The sequence below is a fragment of the Trachemys scripta genome, chromosome 9 (assembly GCF_013100865.1).
Source record: "Trachemys scripta elegans isolate TJP31775 chromosome 9, CAS_Tse_1.0, whole genome shotgun sequence".
Taxonomy (NCBI): Eukaryota; Metazoa; Chordata; order Testudines; family Emydidae; genus Trachemys; species Trachemys scripta.
In genome coordinates, this window is record NC_048306.1 from 83,363,763 (window position 1) to 83,385,408 (window position 21,646).

At 42.1% G+C, this 21,646-nt stretch overlaps 1 protein-coding gene across 1 annotated transcript; it reads right to left on the reverse strand.

Annotated features, from left to right (window-relative positions):
* Positions 1-1,017: 1,017 nt before the first annotated feature.
* Positions 1,018-21,213, reverse strand: NMD3 (NMD3 ribosome export adaptor). Its single transcript, XM_034781562.1, has 16 exons — positions 21,060-21,213; positions 20,707-20,767; positions 20,081-20,215; positions 19,529-19,625; positions 17,988-18,068; positions 17,221-17,349; positions 14,049-14,139; positions 13,735-13,813; positions 13,280-13,376; positions 11,486-11,603; positions 10,402-10,547; positions 9,430-9,542; positions 8,017-8,089; positions 3,928-4,034; positions 2,446-2,516; positions 1,018-2,078 (listed from the first exon to the last, which is right to left on the reverse strand). The coding sequence occupies exons 2-16, from the start codon at positions 20,748-20,750 to the stop codon at positions 1,945-1,947; spliced, it is 1,515 nt and encodes a 504-aa protein (XP_034637453.1). The 5' UTR covers positions 20,751-20,767; positions 21,060-21,213; the 3' UTR covers positions 1,018-1,944.
* Positions 21,214-21,646: the final 433 nt, after the last annotated feature.

Consider the following 21,646-nt stretch of genomic DNA (forward strand, 5'->3'; position numbering starts at 1 on the left):
GTTTAAAAAAAAAAAAAAAAAGCTGTGACAAATTACAGCCCAAGCCATGGCTTCTGAACCTGACTGCAACAGGCTTGGGAAAAGGAAGTTCAACTATCTGTAAGATGTTGGTTGAATGTGCATTTGGCAGATTGAAATCCATTGGCTGGGCCTTCAGAACCATTTGGATACCGGGTTATCAATGCTACCTGGGTTCTTGTGGCCTGTGGCTTTCTTCACGTCTGGGAGGACAAAGGAGAAACTGTCAATCAAGAGTAGATTCAAGGAACTCCTGGATTTCTAAACTGGCACGCACAGCCAGAAAGTGTCATAACTGGGCCTGCATCCCCAGGCACAGCAGAAATGATGGATGCTTTGTGCACCCAAGTAACAGGTTTACTTGATCCCAGGCAGGAGGAGGAGGGAAACGGTATTGTAATTGAGCTGTCCCATAGGACAGAGGCTTGAAGTGTAAACTGGATTATAGGATTAAAGTATAGGAATTCTTGTTCAGATGCAGTGTCTAGCCTCGTGTCAGGGACTTTTTAATCTTTCCTTCAATCCCAGAGAAGCTATCAAACTTAAGGGTCTTCACGACAAACTATTACCTAAGCTTAAGAGAGGCACGCTTTGGTTGGACCTCAGTCCTGCCTGTCTTCTGTGTTTCAATCTTGTACATTATCACAAAAATACATGTAGGAAGGAACAGTCCACACCCACCTATGCTATGTATGATACCATTAGAGACTATATCCACTATTAAATTGACACTATACATTAAATTTTCCTCTAATTTTCTACCTCTTGTTTAAATTTTACAGTGAAGCAAGGAGAGAGTTTATTCCTTACTTCACCTTCTAGTTACCATGCATCATTTTAGAAGTTAAAAATATAGTGGCAAGACTGGTTTTGCTGCACTGTATAGGTTTATCCTTTCTATGCAAGGAAATTATACATTTGTCAAACCTGAAAGCTCTCATGCAGTTCAGTAAAGCTTCTATTCTACCAACCCCTCTGCAGTAAAACAAAACAAAAAACTGAAGGATGTCAATATTTAATATTGTTATTCCAAAACAATTGCACATTTTGACCATGCTCTCTTTGGTGTTAAAACTTATAACAATTAAGCCAGTAACAGTTGACAGAGACATTTTGTTAATATATTGAGTTATTGGCTAAAAAGAAATGTTCAGCGTTCTAACAGTTTCAAATGTAAGATTCACAATTGGAGATATTTATTCATGTTAAATTAACCCACTGATACTGGCATTTAGGATAGTGCAGTATATCCCACAACGAGCAAGGGTGGCCACGCTTTGTGATTCAGAGGGCTGTACTGGCACCTGACTTACATATTATTTTATGTAAGGATTTTTATGCACACATTTGTATGTATAGCTTCTTTACTAGAGGAACAAACCATGTACTTGTATTTACCAGAAATATTGTAGTATGAATGTATTCAGCATCTTCCATTCAAAGACCTTAAAGCACTTTCCAAGCAAATCTAGCCTAACTCCTCTCCTGTGAAGAAGATAAAGGTCTCTTTTATAGGAGAGGAAGCTACAGAAAGTCGGGCAGAATCAGGAACAGATCCCATTGCTTTTGACTCATCTTGCATCTGAACCACATGACAATCCTGTGGAATACACCTGCAGTTTCTGCTTGCACTCACATTGCAGAAATTATAGGGAGAAGGCTGCAGGAGAATGTCTGAAAAATTTGCAGGCCTTATGTTGTGACACCTTCAGCAGGAATTTGATTTTACTAAATCTGAACCACATCAGCAGTTTGTGTAGCACACAATCTTATTTATGGGTAAGAAGGGTTACCTGCATAGCCTTTCATATTCACAAGACTACATGAATGTCTATGATTAGTTTAACAGTTCATTACATTTATTTCTGTGTGGGATAGTTTTTCTTCTCAAGAGAGTACACTGATTGCATTTCCTAATGCATATCCTTATTGAGTCATCATATCAGAACCCTCCCCACCAGTGGCATCCTGGGAGATATGGAGCTCCTCGAGCATCTCAGCCAGACTGATTCGTGGAGCACCTTCATCATCTGTGTCACTTTCCACTGGAATTTTTGAATCTAAAAAACCAAACAAGAAAAACCAAATAAGGAAATAATAGCTCCAAGAAATTTCATAGCTTAAAGCTAGTACATCAGCAATACACCCTGCCCCTTTCATATAGAGTGCTGAATTATAGACCAACAGTATTTTTTCCAAATTAGACTTCCATTCCAATCCTACCTTTGCTGCAAATACAAAACATGAACACACAGTAATCAAAAAGGCTGTAAAGTATCTATTGACATTATGACCTCAAGTAATATGTATTCTCCCAAGTGTATGTCACTTTACCCTGAGCATTCAACTCCTTCTGAATTACCAGAAGCAAAATAAAATCTGAAGTCACAAGTGTTATGCACAGTTACACCGTTCAGGAAAATTTACCTTTATAAATATTGACATTCTTTCTAATTGTCTCATCTTCTTCAAGATCTTCAAGGAAGTCCTGGTACTGCCTAAAAAGCAACAAACTCAATTGAATACATTAACTCTTCCTTTAGAATTATGCAAACTCTGGAGTCTGGCAGGCTAGCAGCCCAGTGGAATCCAAACTGGTTAGGGCCAATCCTAAAGGTGACACTCTACTGCACGTAAAAACCCCAATAGGGATGGGCAGGGAGAGACTTACTCAGAAAACTTCATGAGTTAAAAGTGCTCTTGTTTTATTATACACTGAGAATACTTACATTTTGTAGCAGTTACAGCTATGTGCTTCAAGTACAGATTAAAAAAAAAACTCAAGGAAGAGCTGCTTATATTTCTATGGGTCCTGTGGGGACCAGTGAACAAATAGCAGAGCCCTAGCTCCATCCCCCAAATCCCAAGTTGCCCAAATGTGTTCAAAAACAACAGGCACAAAACTTTAGGGTTAGGGGAGAAGGGTAGGCATGGACTCACTGACCACAGCCTTTCTACTTGCAGGGTTTTAAGGCACTTATGTCTTGGGTGTGCTGTCAGCACTTAAATAATAAGTGCTCTACCTCTCACTTCTTTGCTCCCCTTAAGGCCCATGAAGTATAGGGAAGCATTGCACATCAGGAAATGATTACAGGATTTGGTCCCTCAGACACATGCTCTTATAACATCCCCTTCCTTGTAATTCAGTCTTTGTGTAGTTTATATTTATAGTATGCCACTAATATGCCGTAGCTTTTACATTCTAATTTAACTCTGATCTTTTGCTTCCATTTACCAGTCAGTTAGGCATTAGAGTTAGTCAGCTGTCGTATATAATTTGTTACTGAACATACCAATGACAAACGCTTCCTCTCTCTTACAGATGTCTCTTCAGACAGCTTAATGTATAATCGGTTGTCCCACAGACATGGGGTCTGACTCCACTCACTAACGATTTCAGGTTTTTTTTTTTTTTTTTTTAAGTCTTTGTAGTCAATGCTTATACTGTGTAATTCTGTGTAACCTTTAGTAAGGGCTGTAAGATTGTGGGCAAAATTCAAGAAAGTTTTACTATATTGTCTCAAATATCAATCTCCCCTACAATTTCACAAAGCAGTCAAAAGCGGGATGAGATTTCACTCTGAGCACTCAGGACTAAATTGTGTCTTTAAGGCACTCCCTGCAGTAGGGAGCAGTGAAGAGGTACACCTCTCCCTAGAATGCAGGGACACCAGACCTGCTAAGCCATCCTCTGATATGGTAAGCATGCACTCCCCCTTATGGAGTGCCAGTTGTACCTGCCTGTGTGGAAGAAGAGGAGGAGTGGTGTCTCCACTTATTCTGGATGCCCTTTAGACCAGATAATGGTACTAAACCTAGTATGTACTCAGGAGAGATTGAGAAATGCTACCCATTACTGGACCCTGCACAGATGGTTCAAGGGGAAAAGCTACTGAGCAGAAACCAAACCTTTCATCATCTGTATCCATGCCTTCTCTGTCCCTTTCCAGCTCTTTCAGTTTCCAGTTCCTACGACGCTGACGTTTAGTGCGGTCATAACTCTTCTTTATTAATACCTACACAGAAGATATCATTTTAGACCAACTTTCAGAAAAACACTAACATTCTTTGGATCTATGAACCAAGGAATTGTACTGCATTGTGGATTCTGCAATACTATAATTGGTCACAAGAGGGCAGCAAGGGACAGCTGTACCTCAGCTGTGAATAAAGGATTGAGTCAGGCACCTCATTGAGCCTGAATAGTGAAGTTCTGAATAGTGAAGTTCTCACACTATTTATATAGTGCTTGTCCTACAAAGGGCTCCCAAAGTCCTTTCCAAGCTATATGTGTGTATGGGAGGAACAGTACAGTGTTTGCGCAGCACAGATAGGACACAATAGTTTAGAGAAGGAAATGGATATTACAGATCCAGAAGAGCAGAAGGGATAATTGTGATCATCTAATTTAACCTTCTGCATAACACAGGCCACAGGACTTCCTTGAATTAATTCCTGTTTGAGCTAGGGCATGTCTTTCAGAAAGAAAGCCAATCCAAACATCAGGGAAAGACTGCCAAGAATGACCTTGAGCAGATCACTGCAGACTACGTGGCTCTGGGAAGAAGGATAAAGGAGTTTGAGGTGCAAGTGGTGTTCTCGTCCATCCTCCCTGTGCAAGGAAAAGGCCGGGGTAGAGACCGTCGAATCGTGGAAGTCAACGAATGGCTACGCAGGTGGTGTCGGAGAGAAGGCTTTGGATTCTTCGACCATGGGATGGTGTTCCAAGAAGAAGGAGTGCTAGGCAGAGACGGGCTCCACCTAACGAAGAGAGGGAAGAGCATCTTCGCCAGCAGGCTGGCTAACCTAGTGAGGAGGGCTTTAAACTAGGTTCACCGGGGGAAGGAGACCAAAGCCCTGAGGTAAGTGGGGAAATGGGATCCTGGGAGGAAGCACAAGCAGGAGAGCGCAAGAGGGGAGGACTCCTGTCTCATGCTGAGAAAGAGGGACGATCGTTGAGTTATCTTAAGTGCCTATACACAAATGCAAGAAGCCTGGGAAACAAGCAGGGAGAACTGGAAGTCCTGGCACAGTCAGGGAACTATTATGTGATTGGAATAACAGAGACTTGGTGGGACAACTCACATGACTGGAGTACTGTCATGGATGGATATAAACTGTTCAGGAAGGACAGGCAGGGCAGAAAAGGTGGGGGAGTTGCGTTGTATGTAAGAGAGGAGTATGACTGCTCAGAGCTCCGGTATGATACTGCAGAAAAACCTGAGAGTCTCTGGATAAAGTTAAGAAGTGTGAGCAACAAGGGTGATGTCGTGGTTGGAGTCTGCTATAGACCACCAGACCAGGGGGATGAGGTGGACGAGGCTTTCTTCTGGCAACTAGCAGAAGTTGCTAGATCGCAGGCCCTGGTTCTCATGGGAGACTTTAATCACCCTGATATCTGCTGGGAGAGCAATACAGCGGTGCACAGGCAATCCAGGAAATTTTTGAAAAGTGTAGGGGACAATTTCCTGGTGCAAGTGCTGGAGGAACCAACTAGGGGCAAAGCTTTTCTTGACCTGCTGCTCACAAACAGGGAAGAACTAGTAGGGGAAGCAAAAGTGGATGGGAACCTGGGAGGCAGTGACCATGAGATGGTCGAGTTCAGGATCCTGACACAAGGAAGAAAGGAGAGCAGCAGAATATGTACCCTGGACTTCAGAAAAGCAGACTTTGACTCCCTCAGGGAACAGATGGGCAGGATCCCCTGGGAGAATAACATGAAGGGCAAAGGGGTCCAGGAGAGCTGGCTGTATTTTAAAGAATCCTTATTGAGGTTGCAGGAACAAACCATCCCGATGTGTAGAAAGAATAGTAAATATGGCAGGCGACCAGCTTGGCTAAACAGTGAAATCCTTGCTGATCTTAAACGCAAAAAAGAGGCTTATAAGAAGTGGAAGATTGGACAAATGACCAGGGAGGAGTATAAAAATATTGCTCAGGCGTGCAGGAGTGAAATCAGGAAGGCCAAATCACACTTGGAGTTGCAGCTAGCAAGAGATGTTAAGAGTAACAAGAAGAGTTTCTTCAGGTATGTTAGCAACAAGAAGAAAATCAAGGAAAGTGTGGGCCCCTTACTGAATGAGGGAGGCAACCTAGTGACCGAGGATGTGGAAAAAGCTAATGTACTCAATGATTTTTTTGCCTCTGTCTTCACGCACAAGGTCAGCTCCCAGATTGCTGCACTGGGCAGTACAGCATGGGGAGAAGGTGACCAACCCTCTGTGGAGAAAGAGGTGGTTCGGGACTATTTAGAAAAAACTGGACGTGCACAAGTCCATGGGGCCGGATGCGCTGCATCCGAGGGTGCTAAAGGAGTTGGTGGGTGAGATTGCAGAGCCATTAGCCATTATTTTTGAAAACTCATGGCGATCGGGGGAGGTCCCAGATGACTGGAAAAAGGCTAATGTAGTGCCCATCTTTAAAAAAGGGAAGAAGGAGGATCCGGGGAACTACAGGCCAGTCAGCCTCACCTCAGTCCCTGGAAAAATCATGGAGCAGGTCCTCAAGGAATCAATTATGAAACATTTAGAGGAGAGGAAAGTGATCAGGAACAGTCAGCATGGATTCACGAAGGGGAAGTCGTGCCTGACTAACCTAATTGCCTTCTATGATGAGATAACGGGCTCTGTGGATGAGGGGAAAGCAGTGGATGTGTTATTTCTTGACTTTAGCAAAGCTTTTGATACGGTCTCCCACAGTATTCTTGCCACCAAGTTAAAGAAGTATGGGCTGGATGAATGGACTGTAAGGTGGATAGAAAGCTGGCTAGATCGTCGGGTTCAACGGGTAGTGATCAATGGCTCCATGTCTAGTTGGCAGCCGGTTTCAAGTGGAGTGCCCCAAGGGTCGGTCCTGGGGCCGGTTTTGTTTAATATCTTTATTAATGATCTGGAGGATGGTGTGGACTGCACTCTCAGCAAGTTTGCAGATGACACTAAACTAGGAGGCGTGGTAGATACACTAGAGGGTAGGGATCGGATACAGAGGGACCTAGACAAATTAGAGGATTGGGCTGAAAAAAACCTGATGAGGTTCAACAAGGACAAGTGCAGAGTTCTGCACTTAGGACGGAAGAATCCCATGCACTGCTACAGACTAGGGACCGAATGGCTAGGTAGCAGTTCTGCAGAAAAGGACCTAGGGGTCACAGTGGACAAGAAGCTGGATATGAGTCAACAGTGTGCTCTTGTTGCCAAGAAGGCTAACGGCATTTTGGGCTGTATAAGTAGGGGCATTGCCAGCAGATCGAGGAACGTGATCGTTCCCCTTTATTCGACGTTGGTGAGGCCTCATCTGGAATACTGTGTCCAGTTTTGGGCCCCACACTATAAGAAGGATGTGGAAAAATTGGAAAGAGTCCAGCGGAGGGCAACAAAAATGATTATGGGTCTGGAGCACATGACTTATGAGGAGAGGCTGAGGGAACTGGGATTGTTTAGTCTCCAGAAGAGAAGAATGAAGGGGGATTTGATAGCAGCCTTCAACTACCTGAAGGGGGGTTCCAAAGAGGATGGAGCTCGGCTGTTCTCAGTGGTGGCAGACAACAGAACAAGGAGCAATGGTCTCAAGTTGCAGTGGGGGAGGTCCAGGTTGGATATCAGGAAAAACTATTTCACTAGGAGGGTGGTGAAACACTGGAATGCATTACCTAGGGAGGTGGTGGAGTCTCCTTCCTTGGAGGTTTTTAAGGCCCGGCTTGACAAAGCCCTGTCTGGGATGATTTAGCTGGGAATTGGTCCTGCTTTGAGCAGGGGGTTGGACTAGATGACCTCTTGAGGTCCCTTCCAACTCTGATATTCTATGATTCTATGAAAATTTAAACAGCCAGAATATAATTTCCAAAACTGGAATTTGACCAGGATGCTGGTGCTAATACCTCGTTTCCCCTGATTTTTAGGCTAGGACTACAATATACATTTTATAGACCATAATGTTCTCATTTTCAATAATGCACAAGAAACAAACTTGTCTACAAGAAAGGAGAGTCCAGGACCTTACCACATCAGGAACGTTGTGTGGGTTCATCTTATTTGCAAATTCGTCATTGAGGTTACAATTGGCCAAGTCAAATCTAAAAGGAAGATATTTACAAGACACTTAATAGCTTGAACATTTAACCTTTCATGTTTTATTCTTCCAAGAAGAAACATAATATAATTACAATTTTATAGTTCATACAAAAGAGACCAAACTTCCAGAAAGAAGTAATGATACACAAAAGGGAAGAAAATCCATGCTACTAAGCATCCTTGATAAACAAGTTAAACTCTTTACATTTTAAGGTAAATCAGAGATTTTATATATATATATATATATATATATATATATATATATATATATATATATACACACACACACACAGTGATCAAGTACATGACATGCTATACCCTTCAACCTGTTGTCTCCATCCCATCTTGACTTCTGACACACTCCAACATGCTTGGTCTTTGAACATGTCACTACCTTGGCATCTTAGAAACCCGCCCAAGCCTCGCCATGTCTAAGCAGTGTGTTTGTCATATGTGCATTCTATATACTCACTGCTTTGATTGACTGCTAGCTGACTGACCCCATTCCAATCCGGCTTTTGTCCTTCCATACCATTGAGACTTCTCATATTAAGGTCACCAATGACCTCTTCCTGGCCATGTCCAAGGGCCTCTTCTCCACCCTCATATTTTCTGTCACTTCTAATTTTAAAATTAGAACAGTTCACAATTCTGTTGGTAAAGCATGAGCCTGAGCTGAATCCAGATCGGCTGCCCACAGCTGTGCTAGCTCTTCAGCTCTAGCCATAGCAAAACGTGGAAACACTGTCATTAGATACAATTCTGAACATGCACAGGCAGCAGTACTGAGTCAAAAGGTGCCATTTTTACAAGTTTTGGTTTAGACCAGGGGTTCTCAAACTTCATTGCCCCGCGATCCCCATGTAACAACAAAAATTACTACACGACCCCAGGAGGGGGAACTGAAGCCCAAGCCCTGCCACTCCGAGTGGGCTGGGGGGGGAAGCCGAAGCCCAAGGCTTCTGCCCTTGGCAGGGGGCCTGTAACCTGAACCCCACCACCTAGGGTGGAAGTCAAAGGGCTCGGGCTTTGGCCCTGGGCCTCAGCAAGTCTAATGCCAGCCCTGGCGAGCCCATTAAAACAGGGTTGCAACCCACACTCGGGTCCTGATCCACAGTTTGAGAACCACTGGTTTAAACGGACACTTTAAAAACAGAAGCCACCTCTCTTCTTCTACCAACTCAAAACCCTTTTCCACAATGACAGAATAATAAGATCTTTCCTGTCCCACATGTCTTGTAACTTTGGGGTCAGTGTTACAGGAAGTTGAGATTTTATTAACCTGCATGATCTGTCTCAGTCAATCAAATATTGATTGAAAATAGCATATATCAATACAAACCCCAAGACTAGGTCTCCAGGATTTAGAAGGTGCCCCAAGTGAGTGCGGCAGAAATACTGATTATCTGTATTCATCTCTGAGGTTTTCTGTACCCAGGCTTCAGCAAGAGTGTGCTTGAGAAATGGAAATAAACATTTTTGTAATGAGATGCAGATAGTTTCATTTGCTGCTGCACAATTAAAACACATCTATTGCTGTATTATGTAACATTTGATATTGCATCAGTAACAATACTGGCTTCTTCTGTATCCAACTTCCATTTCCTTAGCATTAATGATTGCCTTTTTACTGAAGACAAACAAATGGAAACAATGGGAAATTTTCACACATCCCATTTAGATTTCCTCCCATAAATATGATCACAAGGATTGTTTTTACTTCATTATGTACCACAGAGTTTTTGGAACAAGCAATATTGTTTGGTAAGGAAATATAACAGTCTTGTGTTATTAAGAAAGAACAACTGCCTCAAGATCTATAATAAAAAACTAATAAGAGAGGTGAATGGACTTCTGAACACCAGTCCCTAGTACTAATTTGACCTAGGCAATCAGGTAGAATATTTGTCAATATATTTGTCAAATATGGTTCATTTAGTTATAAATAATCTTAGCTGGTATCCGCAATCCTCTAAGTGTTGGACTGCATACAATGCTTCATTACTAAATTGTGATCTAAAATATTAACCTAAGAGAAAGAAGCTTATAACAAAATCAAATTTTAACTTCATTTTGAAGCAAAATAATTTTTGAAAATGGAATTCATGTGATGTGTATGCAATTCCCAATGAATGAGAATGATGTATTGCAGCCTTCTTAGGGGAGGGCTTCACCAGCTAACAATAGTCAGAAAATTTTTGGATACATTTGGAAAAATGTGCAGTTTGTTTTGTAACATCGAGTGAGCCAAAACAGAATTCCAGACAAGGAACCAGGTTTCCAGAAGTGGTAAATAAGGCAAATAAACTCTTACTTTGTTTGATCTCATCCCTGCACCTGCACCTTGTTTTCTCTCTTGGACCCTGGTGATATCTATTACAATGAACTCCTCCAACTGCTTTGGATGGAACAAGCTATTGAAAGGGTGACGCCAGTAAGTGTTTCCATCAATGTCAGCAACTGAAAGAGCAAATACAGACCTTTGGCGTCTGAAAGCAATTTTCCTTTGCCCACACATACAAAATATGCATTACTAAGCCAAAAATCAAGGCAACTGCCAAATGATCAGTGATATTACACTTCAACAGAGTAGACGCATTAAGGGCCAGATGTACACTATAAACTACTGCTGATGCAGCATTGTCAAAATCAGGGTGTGATCTGACAAGAGTCCCTAGTGTAGATGCAGTTATACCAACAAAACTGTACTTTTGCCAGTATAGCTTATTTTGTTAGGAGGGGAAGGGAAGACGGGAATAAGCTACACCCCCACTAGGAGTGCTTTGCCAGTAAATATACTGGTAATGCTATTCCCGCGAAGTGCTCCTCATGCAGACCTGACCTGAGTCACAAGTTAGTTAGCATTCCGTATCTCCATCTTAATTCTAAAGGGATTTGTCTATGATAGACTAAGGCCTAGTTTACACTTAAAAAGTCACTTCTAACTGATACACCTGTGCTGGCAAAACCCCTAATGTAGACAGTTTTCTCCTGGTATAAACTACACCGGCAATATAGAACTCCACTATCAGAGTTGGCCAGTAGAGCTATAATAGTAAACCCTTTCTAAACACTGCTTACGTGGCACAGCAAGGTGACAAAAGGAAAGAATCATCCAGACAGCCTCTGCAAGGACTCAGTCTGTAATTCTTTAATTTGTGGTACACTTTGTATACGACAGTAGAGAATTCAGGGACTAAGAGATTAATTTCTTAGTTTGCCATTAATTTGTTTGGCAATGAGAAGACTGATTTAATCTTTCAAAATTAAGGTCTGAAACACAAGATGTGCATCAGGAAAACATTCAGTAAGAACAATGCCAAACAGAAGAATTACTACTAGACACTAGGATTAACTTTCAAGGGAAAAAATAATAGAACTCCCCTCCCTCAACTTACTTTGCAGAGTGTTGGGATCAATGAGGTGGATGGTACTTGTTACTCTGATGCACACACAAATCTGGCTCATATTCCCAAGGCTCTGTGCCAGTTTTGGAGACAGACATACAACATTGTCCTGTGCAGCAAGAGACAAAATTGCACACATTTGTTTTCTTGTTTTTAGTTATATTTAGATTTTTAGCAAAGTACTAAAATTTTTAAACAAGTCCTTAAATTGAGCTTGAGAACAACCACTATTACCATTCAACATAGATGCTATGAACAAACAACTGGGGGCGGGGTGGTGAGGGGAAATCTACTTCCACAATACTGTGTGGTTGAGGAGTGAGTTTCTAACATTCCCATGGTAAAACTTTGACACTTGGTAAGAAAATAGCTTTTTAGTTACAGCACAAAGTCATTTTTCCCAACCTTCAATGGAACAAAGGAGGAAGACATTGTCCATCTGCATAGTGCCCTTTGCATGGTTCTCCTACTTATCAGAAAGTTTTGGATAGTTCTGTAAACTTGAGGAAAGATAAGATTTTACTATATTCTGTTTTTAAGGTTTCTCCAGGGATCATTCTTTACTTTTTCAGGGATTAACATTAGTTAAGTTTTCTCAGGGTATAAAGTAAGAAGTCAGTAGTGCAGGTCTCTGTCTCCTAAATTAGCAAAAATGCTCAAAGATGTTTTACACTAACTATAGTACATATTCAGTGGGGCTCAATTTGTGACCAGCAATATTTTTCTTAACTACCCAAATGACTAGGCTATTTTGGATATATTTTCAGGCAAATTGTCTAAAATACAGACCTCAATTATCTACAGATAACCACCCCCATTTTTAATATAAATATTGTAATAGTACCCAAAGGGGCTAATCAAAATCTCATTAAAGCCCCACTCTGCTAGGCTCAGTATAAACACATACCAAGACTATCCCTGCCCAGAAGAGCTTTTCACACTTGGGTGCAGTTATACTTTTTTTAACTTGCACAGAAGTTTGTTTTCCCTATATTTTACTTCTCGTGCTACTGGACTAAGACAAATCCACATAACACCCTGACAACCACTACTACTGCTAATGATCATCTTCATTTGGGTCAAGTAAACTTTCAACATGTAAATCAAAGAAGTGCAAATGAATACATAATGCATGGAAACACAAGGGTACGCTTCAAGTGCATTGGGATATGTATTTACTTTAATATTTAAAGGTGTTATTACATAAGCCCTACTATACAAGAATCCTCTCGAAAGCATTATTACATGTTAAGCAATACAGAACAGAGGTGCACTTTGAAGGTCATAGGTAAATCTGCTTTTCAGCGATATGAGCCAAAAACCCAGTTTGGAGGATATCTGAAAGTGAACATGGAAATTCTCAAGCCATTATCTCTCTCAAACACTTCATGCGATTGTGCACAAAACTTTTCAGTCAAATTCTACCATGGGATGAAATTTAGCATGTAAATTTTGAGGTGCATTGGTTTTGTTTTTGATGTAATTATACAAATATGTTGCACATTGGGTTTGTAAGTGCTGGTTTCAGCCAGAAATATGGAGAAACAAGCACTCTATCCCCTTCCAAAATGATTTTGAGCAGACTTTTTAAAATACTTTCCAAGCTAATGGAATGCTTGATGAGAGCTTTTTTCACTAAGAATGCATTTACCTTAAAAGATCCTGTTAAAAAAAAAAATCCTGCCTCATCATGATCAAAAATGTAAATTACAGCCATTGTAAGTTGGTAATATATTTTATCCTTTAAAAAAAAAAAAATAAATAAATAAAAAAGAGGAAAGCTACCTTGCATATTGGAACAATCTCCACAGAGAAAGTGCTTTTGTAATTGTAGGCATTGCTATGAATATCATGAGAAATCAAACGCTGGGATGATTTTGATCTAAAAGACATAAGTAAAACTTTAAAGTAGCAAAACAAGGCATAAGAAATATACAGAAGATAATTCATTCTATCAGCACAAAATATCGTAGTAGAAAAAGACTTGCAAAGATATGGCTTCATATCACAAGAAAATTAGGAACAACATGGAAAACAGGACAATGGACAAAAGAGTTAGTTGCATGATGTCTTAGCTGATGGAAAAATTTGGAGACTTAGATGGGATGAGTCTTTTGTAATTATAACAGAGAACTGCTGGTTCTGCACTTTACACACGATTTTTAAGATAAAGGTTCAAAGTAATTTTCCAGCAGCTCTTGAAAATCTGAGTTAGAATGTGATAAACTATGGCAAAATACCTGGAAGGAACTGTACACTGAAGAAAGTCTACCATCTTCTGGGCATGTTGCTTTGAACCATAATAGAAATCCAGGCCATCTTAAAGAAAACACAGCTACATGAAGACATCTATTTAAAGTACAATATAGTATTTTTCACTGTAAAATAATGGGCTATATATTCAAAATTAGGCATTTAAATCATTCCTGTAAATAACCAATGTGCACAAAAATTGAATACTAGTACTTATTTTTCGGGCCCAACACAGACTTCCAAATTCAATTACTTCAGTCATTTTACGTAAAGATTATTATTGACAAGCCACTTCTCTTACCATGAATCTCTTTGATCCGAAGAGTATTTTGATGAAGCCTGTGTTTTAAAATCAATTGTTCCAAATAGTAGAAAGTCTTTTTGTGCAGAGTCTAAAGTTAAAAAGTCAAATCAAGGTTACATTATGAAAATTTAACAACCTTCAAGTATTCTGTAAATGCATCAACAGGGTAACCATTAACATGGAATGATCAACTGAAGCAGAAATAATAATATGTAGTTCTTATATAGTGCTTTTTATCTGTAGATCTCAAAGCACTTTACAAAGTAGGTCAGTATCATTATCCCAAAATTACAAATGGGGAAACTGAGTAAGTTTAGACACTGAACTAAATCTTTATTACAAGAGAACTACTGAAAATTTACCATACATGTGCATAAGTGTGCAAGCAACTGCTCTATTTATGCCTTCCTGTGTTGCTTTTAAACCTCTTTCTTATTTACGTTTATATCTTGCTTCTGTAATACTGATTTTTCAATAAATTAGATCCTAAACAATTATAAATAACCCATCTTTTTTATTCTAATGGGATTAATTTAACTGATATTAAAAAACCAAAATGATTAAAAAAAATAATCTATTTTAGTGCCATGTAGCTCATGGCACTAGTTGTAGTATGCACCCATTCACTTCCTTTTCTCAAGTGGTGAACCTGAATACTGGTTAAAGAAATGCAAATATGGACATTTATAAAAACCAAGCTATTCAAATGTTTAGTTTATCTATCTGATCACCTTATCAAACACTGCATAGCCTAGAGATTGTCTAGGAAGTGTGTTTTCCACCACTTTAGAAGCAGAACAGTTTCAGAAGGATGCAAACTGCCAGCAGGCAGTCTGCTGAGAACAAGATTATTTAGACTAGTCAAGTCTTAGGCAGCCCTGTAAGGAATCACAAAAGGACTGTACAAAACTAAGGGTACGTCTACAATACTTGCAGTTGGGAGCGTGCCTGCCAGCCTGGGTAGACATGTGAACATTTGTGGCACTGGCTAGCTTGCTGAGTACAAGCCCACTCGACCCCCCAGGTCCGTACTTGGGTGGCTGGACTGTACTGATGATGAAACATCTATACGGCTAGCTTGAGTGGATTTAGCATCTCTGTATACCTGGTTGGAAGGCCCAGTTCCAGCTGCAGTGTAGACATACCCATTAGTGTCTGAGCAACAGAATGACTGAAGCTGGCTGTTGGTCAAAGCAAAATATTGGGGTAAAACAAAACACTTCCTGCTGCTTTTTCCTAGCAAAAAGTGAAATAGTCACAAATGCAGTTAAAAAGTCTGAGAAATTTTTCAAGTATATTAAGTGTCCTAAACATTATTTTCAAGCAGGAAAAATCTAAAAACATTCTTAAATGATATCAGGTCTTATTTTAATAAAGCACATTTTACATTCTTACATTACAAGGTTTTAGAATTTTTACATAAGGCAAAGGTGCAGCCTCTAGAGAAGCTCTACATATTGGTAGGAGTGAGCAAGACAGAATCATGTTATATTTTCATGTTTAGAAGATTACCTTTGCAACCAAAATGGCTAGAAACCATATTTTTTAAATAAAAACTAGTGGCTCTCCAGTTGTAGTGAAGTTTAAGAAAAGCAAAAATTGAAGAATTCATGACAACCTGTGACAGCATGACAAATAACCTGCCTTAACAATGACATATGAAATGCCTGCCAGACAGGTGCAAAATAAAACATATCAGAAGGTGCAACTTAGATGCTCAGACACTCACTATATCTGAATTAGTTTTAGACTTATGGAAAAAAGATGTAGGTGTTAGCTCACTGTATGGTTAGAGTCAAAAAAGGAAACAAGAGGTCAGCTAATGTTAGGAGGAGGCTGGAGAATAAGGAAAATATTTCAATACCACTATCTTATAGGTGGGGCTGGTAGCATCACTTATTAAGATTGCCCAGCACTTCCCATTATTAGACCCTGTTTTAAGCTGCTTATAATTTCGCTGACCTTTACTGTTTGGGCTGAAACTTCTATGCCAAGAATCTGCCTCTGGCTGATATATTTTTATTTTTTAATTTCAGCCAAAAGGGTTCAGTCATTTTCAAAAACAAGGCAGGGGAAAAACTAGTTTTGCAATGTTAAAGTAATTCTGGTGACCTTTTCTTTGAAAAGCTCTGGGGGTCCCACAGTTTGGAGCATATGTACAAGGCTGGCAACCTTAATTCTGGTATTTCCTAAATGCCTGATTGACTTTGCAACTTTAAAAATGTTTCTTAAACATTTTTGTAAGAGCAATATGTATGAGACTGATGGTTCATGTTCACTTTAAGTTCTGATGCTCACCCTTTTAGGCCAGGAAACAGATATTCTCATCCCTTCCCCCAAAGCCAGGTGAGCTGGAAACAAAGAGAAGCAGGGTTTTCTTCCTCCTTTCCTTATGGGTGGGTGAGGGTAAGTAGCTAATATCATCTCTACATGCTTCTTCCATAGTCCCCGGTCCTCCATCCAAGCATGTCAATATTGAATAGTGCGTGGCACATGAAGATGCAAGCCAAAGAGGCAGATCGGGAAGGGTGTTTACCTGTCTATATGAGACCACTCTCCCAGCTACTGGCTTGGTTTGCTGGGAAGCACAGGCTTAAATGTTTTGGATAAGAGGAGAGTAAGAGTTGCTATCATAGGGTATGTCTATACTACTAGACGCGATAAATCGATCCCCGAATCGATGCCTGTACTCCATCTCGGCAGAAGGAGTAAGCGGAGTCGACGGGGGAGCCACGGCGGTTGACTTGCCGCCGGGAGGATGGCCAAGCAAGTCGAACTAAGATACTTCGACTTCAGCTACGCGAATAGCATAGCTGAAGTTGTGTTATCTTAGTTAGAACCTCTGCCCAGTGTAGCCCAGGCCATAGATTGATTAGTTTAGAAAAAAAGACCAAGAGGGGATACAGAATAGCACAAAGAAGGCTAGTGAAACATCTGCAGTTACTTTAATTGGGATACAATGTGAAAGGGCCATTACTGTTCATGCCTCAGAGAACAGACTGGCTGGGGTGAGGGAAAGATTTCCACCTTATTTTTGCAGACTGTAATATTCCTGTATTGACCAGATGCATTGTGAGAAGCTTACACTTCAAAAGAAGGCATTCAGTATTGGTCACTTGACAGGTTACTGAACTAAATGGATACTGAAGAACATTAGTATTGTTTTTACCTTTTGTCTGACCTGAACCACTGCTTTCCAGAAATCCTTAGCTTCAACTCTATGACAGTCATCACACATTTGAGGCTGAACAACATACTCCACCACAAACACTTGTTGAAGGATTGCTCCATTCATCACCTGCAGAATCAAATTTAAATTTAAGAATGATTACAAATTTCCTTTCTTCTGGTTGAAGATAGTGCCATTTTATAGTTTACATCACTGATGCAAATATTCAACCAAAAATTAGTACCGGTATATTATAGTTCAAAGTAACTGATATAGCAAGATTACTTGACAGCCATTGTTATGCTGTGCATGGAGGTTGGCACTACTATTCATGGAACATAAATGTCATGCTTTTATAAAGACCTCAATTTTCCAAATAATTACTCAGAAAATGAAGATAAAATAATATTTTAACGTGTTTAAAAAACAAAGTTAACTTCTGAACACAAGCAGGCAATTTCTTTATTATAAACCTGCCTCTTTAGACGGTTGAATCTTTCATTAACTTCTCTGCCTGCATATGATTATCTTTCCTCCCTGCAGCTGAAAAAGCAAAATGCCTGACTCAGGCCACTGTCAATACTGCTCCATTTGTAGGCTTTAGGCACAGTGAAATCACATTTTCCTCCAAGATAAGCAAATAACCTTTGGAACATGCTTGGCCTCCACCAGCCAACACAGAATTGCCTTTCAGTACGCTACTGTATTTGTCTCCTAAAATAGTGCTTAGAAAAAAACCTATAAGAGGTGCAATGGATCTCAATTACCTCTTTTTGTACTGTCAGCTTTATTTTAAGTCTCCTGGAATGTGGTTCAGTCCAAACAAAGCTTGCTTCAATCAGCCGCACCTGTCAGTAGAAACAGAGAGGCTTATTCATTATCCTATAGTTGATAAACTGTCAGACTCTCTAACATGCATGTTTAAAGCATGAAAAGTTAACCATTAAGAACACAAGCTTCAGGTACTGAGTTACAAAGTACACCATCAGCAAACTGAGGACTGGAAGATGTCTAAAACATGCTTAGCAGTACAACAAACCCAATCAATATTATTAATGCTACACCTCCACATAATTACGTTGAAAAAATTTCTTCTAGCTAAAACCGCTGACATAGAAATACTACTACTGCCATTTGTGCTTTTCACTGCAAATTGTCAAGTAACAAACTGCCAGTTACTTAAAAATCAATGTAAAAAAGGCTTACTGAAATTGTTACTTTACTGTGTACTACTATAAATATAACCAAGTAAATAAAATAGAGTTAAAACCTAAGCCGTCTATTTTCTAGTCCAAATTGCGATGTGGGGCACAAGACCAACCAATATCTCAGAGGTGGGCAAACTACGACCTGTGGGCTACATACAGCCCACGGGACCATCCTGCCCGGCCCTTGAGCCCCTGGCTGGGAGGCGAGCCCCTGGCCCATCCCCTGCAGCTCAGCTTGCCACACCGCCAGTGCTCTGGCCCACAGGGAGGCCCCGGGGGAGGGAAGGGGGCGGTCAGGGGATGGGGAACAGGGGGCGGTTGGATAGGTGTAGGAGTCCCGGGGGGCCTGTCAGGGGTCGGGAGTGTGGATGGGATTGGGGCAGTCAGGGGACATTGGATAGGGGGTGAGGTTTTGAGGGGGGCAGGAAGTGGGGGTGGGGGGGTTGGAGGCCAGGCTGTTTGGGGAGGCACAGCCTTCCCTACCCAGCCCTCCATACAGTTTTGCAATCCCGATGTGGTCCTTGGGCCAAAAAGTTTGCCCACCCCTGCAATATCTGGTAATACTAACATGATTGTCAAATGCATAATATATCTGTTTGGTTTAACAGTGGATATTAATTTCAGTAACTAAATGCTTTCTTTAGGGATGTGTTTTGTTTGTATTAGCCAGATCTAGCTCCAAACTCTGGGTGAAATCCTGGCCTCGCTGAAGTCAATGGGAATTTTATAATTAATTTTTTTTTTTTTTTTTTTTAAGAATATTAGGGTTGGAAGGGACCTCAGGAGGTCATCTAGTCCAATCCCCTGCTCAAAGCAGGCCCAATCCCCAACTATTTTTTTTGCCCTAGATCCCTAAATGGCCCCCTCAAGGACTGTACACACAACCCTGGGTTTAGCAGGCCAATGCTCTAACCACTGAGCTATCCCTCCTCCCCATTACTATGGACTTCAATGAGGTCAGGATTTCACCCTCCATCTTTAAAATGAATCAACTGATATAGGGTAGAGGTAAATGTGGTAAACTACCCAGAAAGTTCTAAAGTCTATACAAGTTAATCAGATCTTATTTTATACAGTGCAAATGCAATTCAGTGACTAACCTTACTAAGCGAAGCTTTGATTTTTTTAAGACACAAAGTAAGAAGTTCTCTCGATTCTAAGGCACACTGAACCCAAGTTCCTGGAGGCTGAAGATATCTGAGATAAGGGGAAACTTTCAATGATTTAAATTATTCAGAGATCACTCTTTATTTCAAACATTATTAGGTTTAGTAAAACAAAATGTTTATGATAAACCCAAAACTGGTGCTTCTGTAAGAAAACATTAAGATCCATATACTTCAGAGGTACAGTACTTGAACTTTTCCCCACCTCTGACCCACCCATTCTTTCCTTCAGAAATGACTTAAGCCATCTACTTTTTTCTACAGGTGGGCCCACATCCCAGAATCATTAATATTGCTTCTGCAAAACAAAAGCCTTAAAAATAATAATTAAAAAAAAGTACCAAATAAGGTCAAAACAGATATTTGCATTCTATGAATATAGACTTGGTCATTTCCAACCATCGCTTATGATATTAATGAAAATATCATGAATTAAACATTTTAGTGACATATTAGCCTAAAACCTACAGTGTAATCATATCATACCTCTCACACTGTTTGCAGAAGTGAACAGTGACTTGTTTGGGGATTCCTTCTGTGATATCCACCTGAGTTCGTAAACATGCCACGCACATGTTCGCAGGGTTTGGTGGGATTGGGGTGCCACACCGGCAGCACAGGCTTGAGTAAATGAAGCAGAATTAACAAATGAAAAATAAGCACCATACTTGGGGGGAGTGAGAGGTATAAAGGCAAAGAAAAATGTTGCGATGGGAGGAAGGCCTGCTGCCAGCCAGGGCACACATCAATACATCCTGTCACTGTGCACTTAGTCTGGAAGGTTGTATGGGTTTGGCCTAAAATGAAGACCCAGATCCCTCCAGGGTGTCAGTGACCAATGGCCAATCCATCTCAAGCCCACCAGAGGAAAGCGGCTGCGCTGGGGAAAGGTTCCCGACTCGTGGCCCTTCGCCAAGAGCTTCCCTCGCAGGGAATTTCAGAGAGGTCCGAGCTTACGTTTCCTGCCCTCCCCTCCCGCTATGGGCTCCGGGGACCCGGCCGGGGCCTCACAAGAGACCGGGCAGTTCGCTCCAGTCCTACCCAACCCGACCCCATAACTCCCCCGCGGCCCCACCGCGTCCCGCGGGCAGCGCCAGGCCCGTGTCACTTACATGTTCCCCTGGCTGGGGGCCACCGGCTCCTTCATGTACTCCATGTCCGGGCACACGGCTCCTGGGAGGGCGGAGAGCAGGGTCAGCGCGGGCTCGGGGCACCCTGGCGGCGAGCTACTCGCAGGGCTCCCCCTCCCGGCCCGGCCCACGGGTCTCTCCCCGCACACAGGCGGAGGGCGCGAGGCTCCGGTAGGCCCGGGGCGGCGTGTGCGGGCCTACCAGGGCTCTGTGCCTGGGCAGCCCACGCGGAGACACGTGTCAAGCCGGGCCGGTCCCGCTCCGTCTCCGCCCACCCCTTCCCGCCGATCCCGCGCCCCTCTCCCACCCGGCGGCGCGCGGGACCCTTTACTCACCAGCACCCGCTACCCCGTGCACGCTCTGGGTTCCTTCCGGCAGAGCTGGGACCTCGGGCCCGGCCTGCCGTAACCGAACTCCCGCGAGAACAGGGCGGAAGCGAGGACGATGGTTGTTTACATCAAACAAGGCTGGGCTAGGCTGAGCTTCCCTTGCAGTTTCTTAGCCAATCCGCGGCCGCGGAGCCTGTGGTTAACGCTGAGGGGCCGCATTCTGAGGTGCGACCACATGTCCCGCCCCGGCTCAGCGAGACTGGCAGGGAAGCCCCGCCCCCGCTTTTGCCGACAGCCAATGGCCTGCAAAGATTTTTTTTTTTTTAAGACCGGGAGCAGGGGCACCTGATTGGCCGGGCCATTCCGCCCGCTTTTTAAAGAAAGCTCAGCTAGTCACAGCGGAGCGTGGCCCGTGCGGCTGTAGGGCAAGATCTGCGGTCAGGGGCCCCTCTCCCGGGCGAGGTGCTGAACGGGCCGCGGTCAGTGCGGACGGACCCCCCCCTACCTGCGTCGGACGGGTTTCGCTTCCGTCTGCAGGTGCAGCCCCCGCTGCTGTGTGTGGTAGAGCCCTGCTTGGGAGCTTCCGGCCGCTG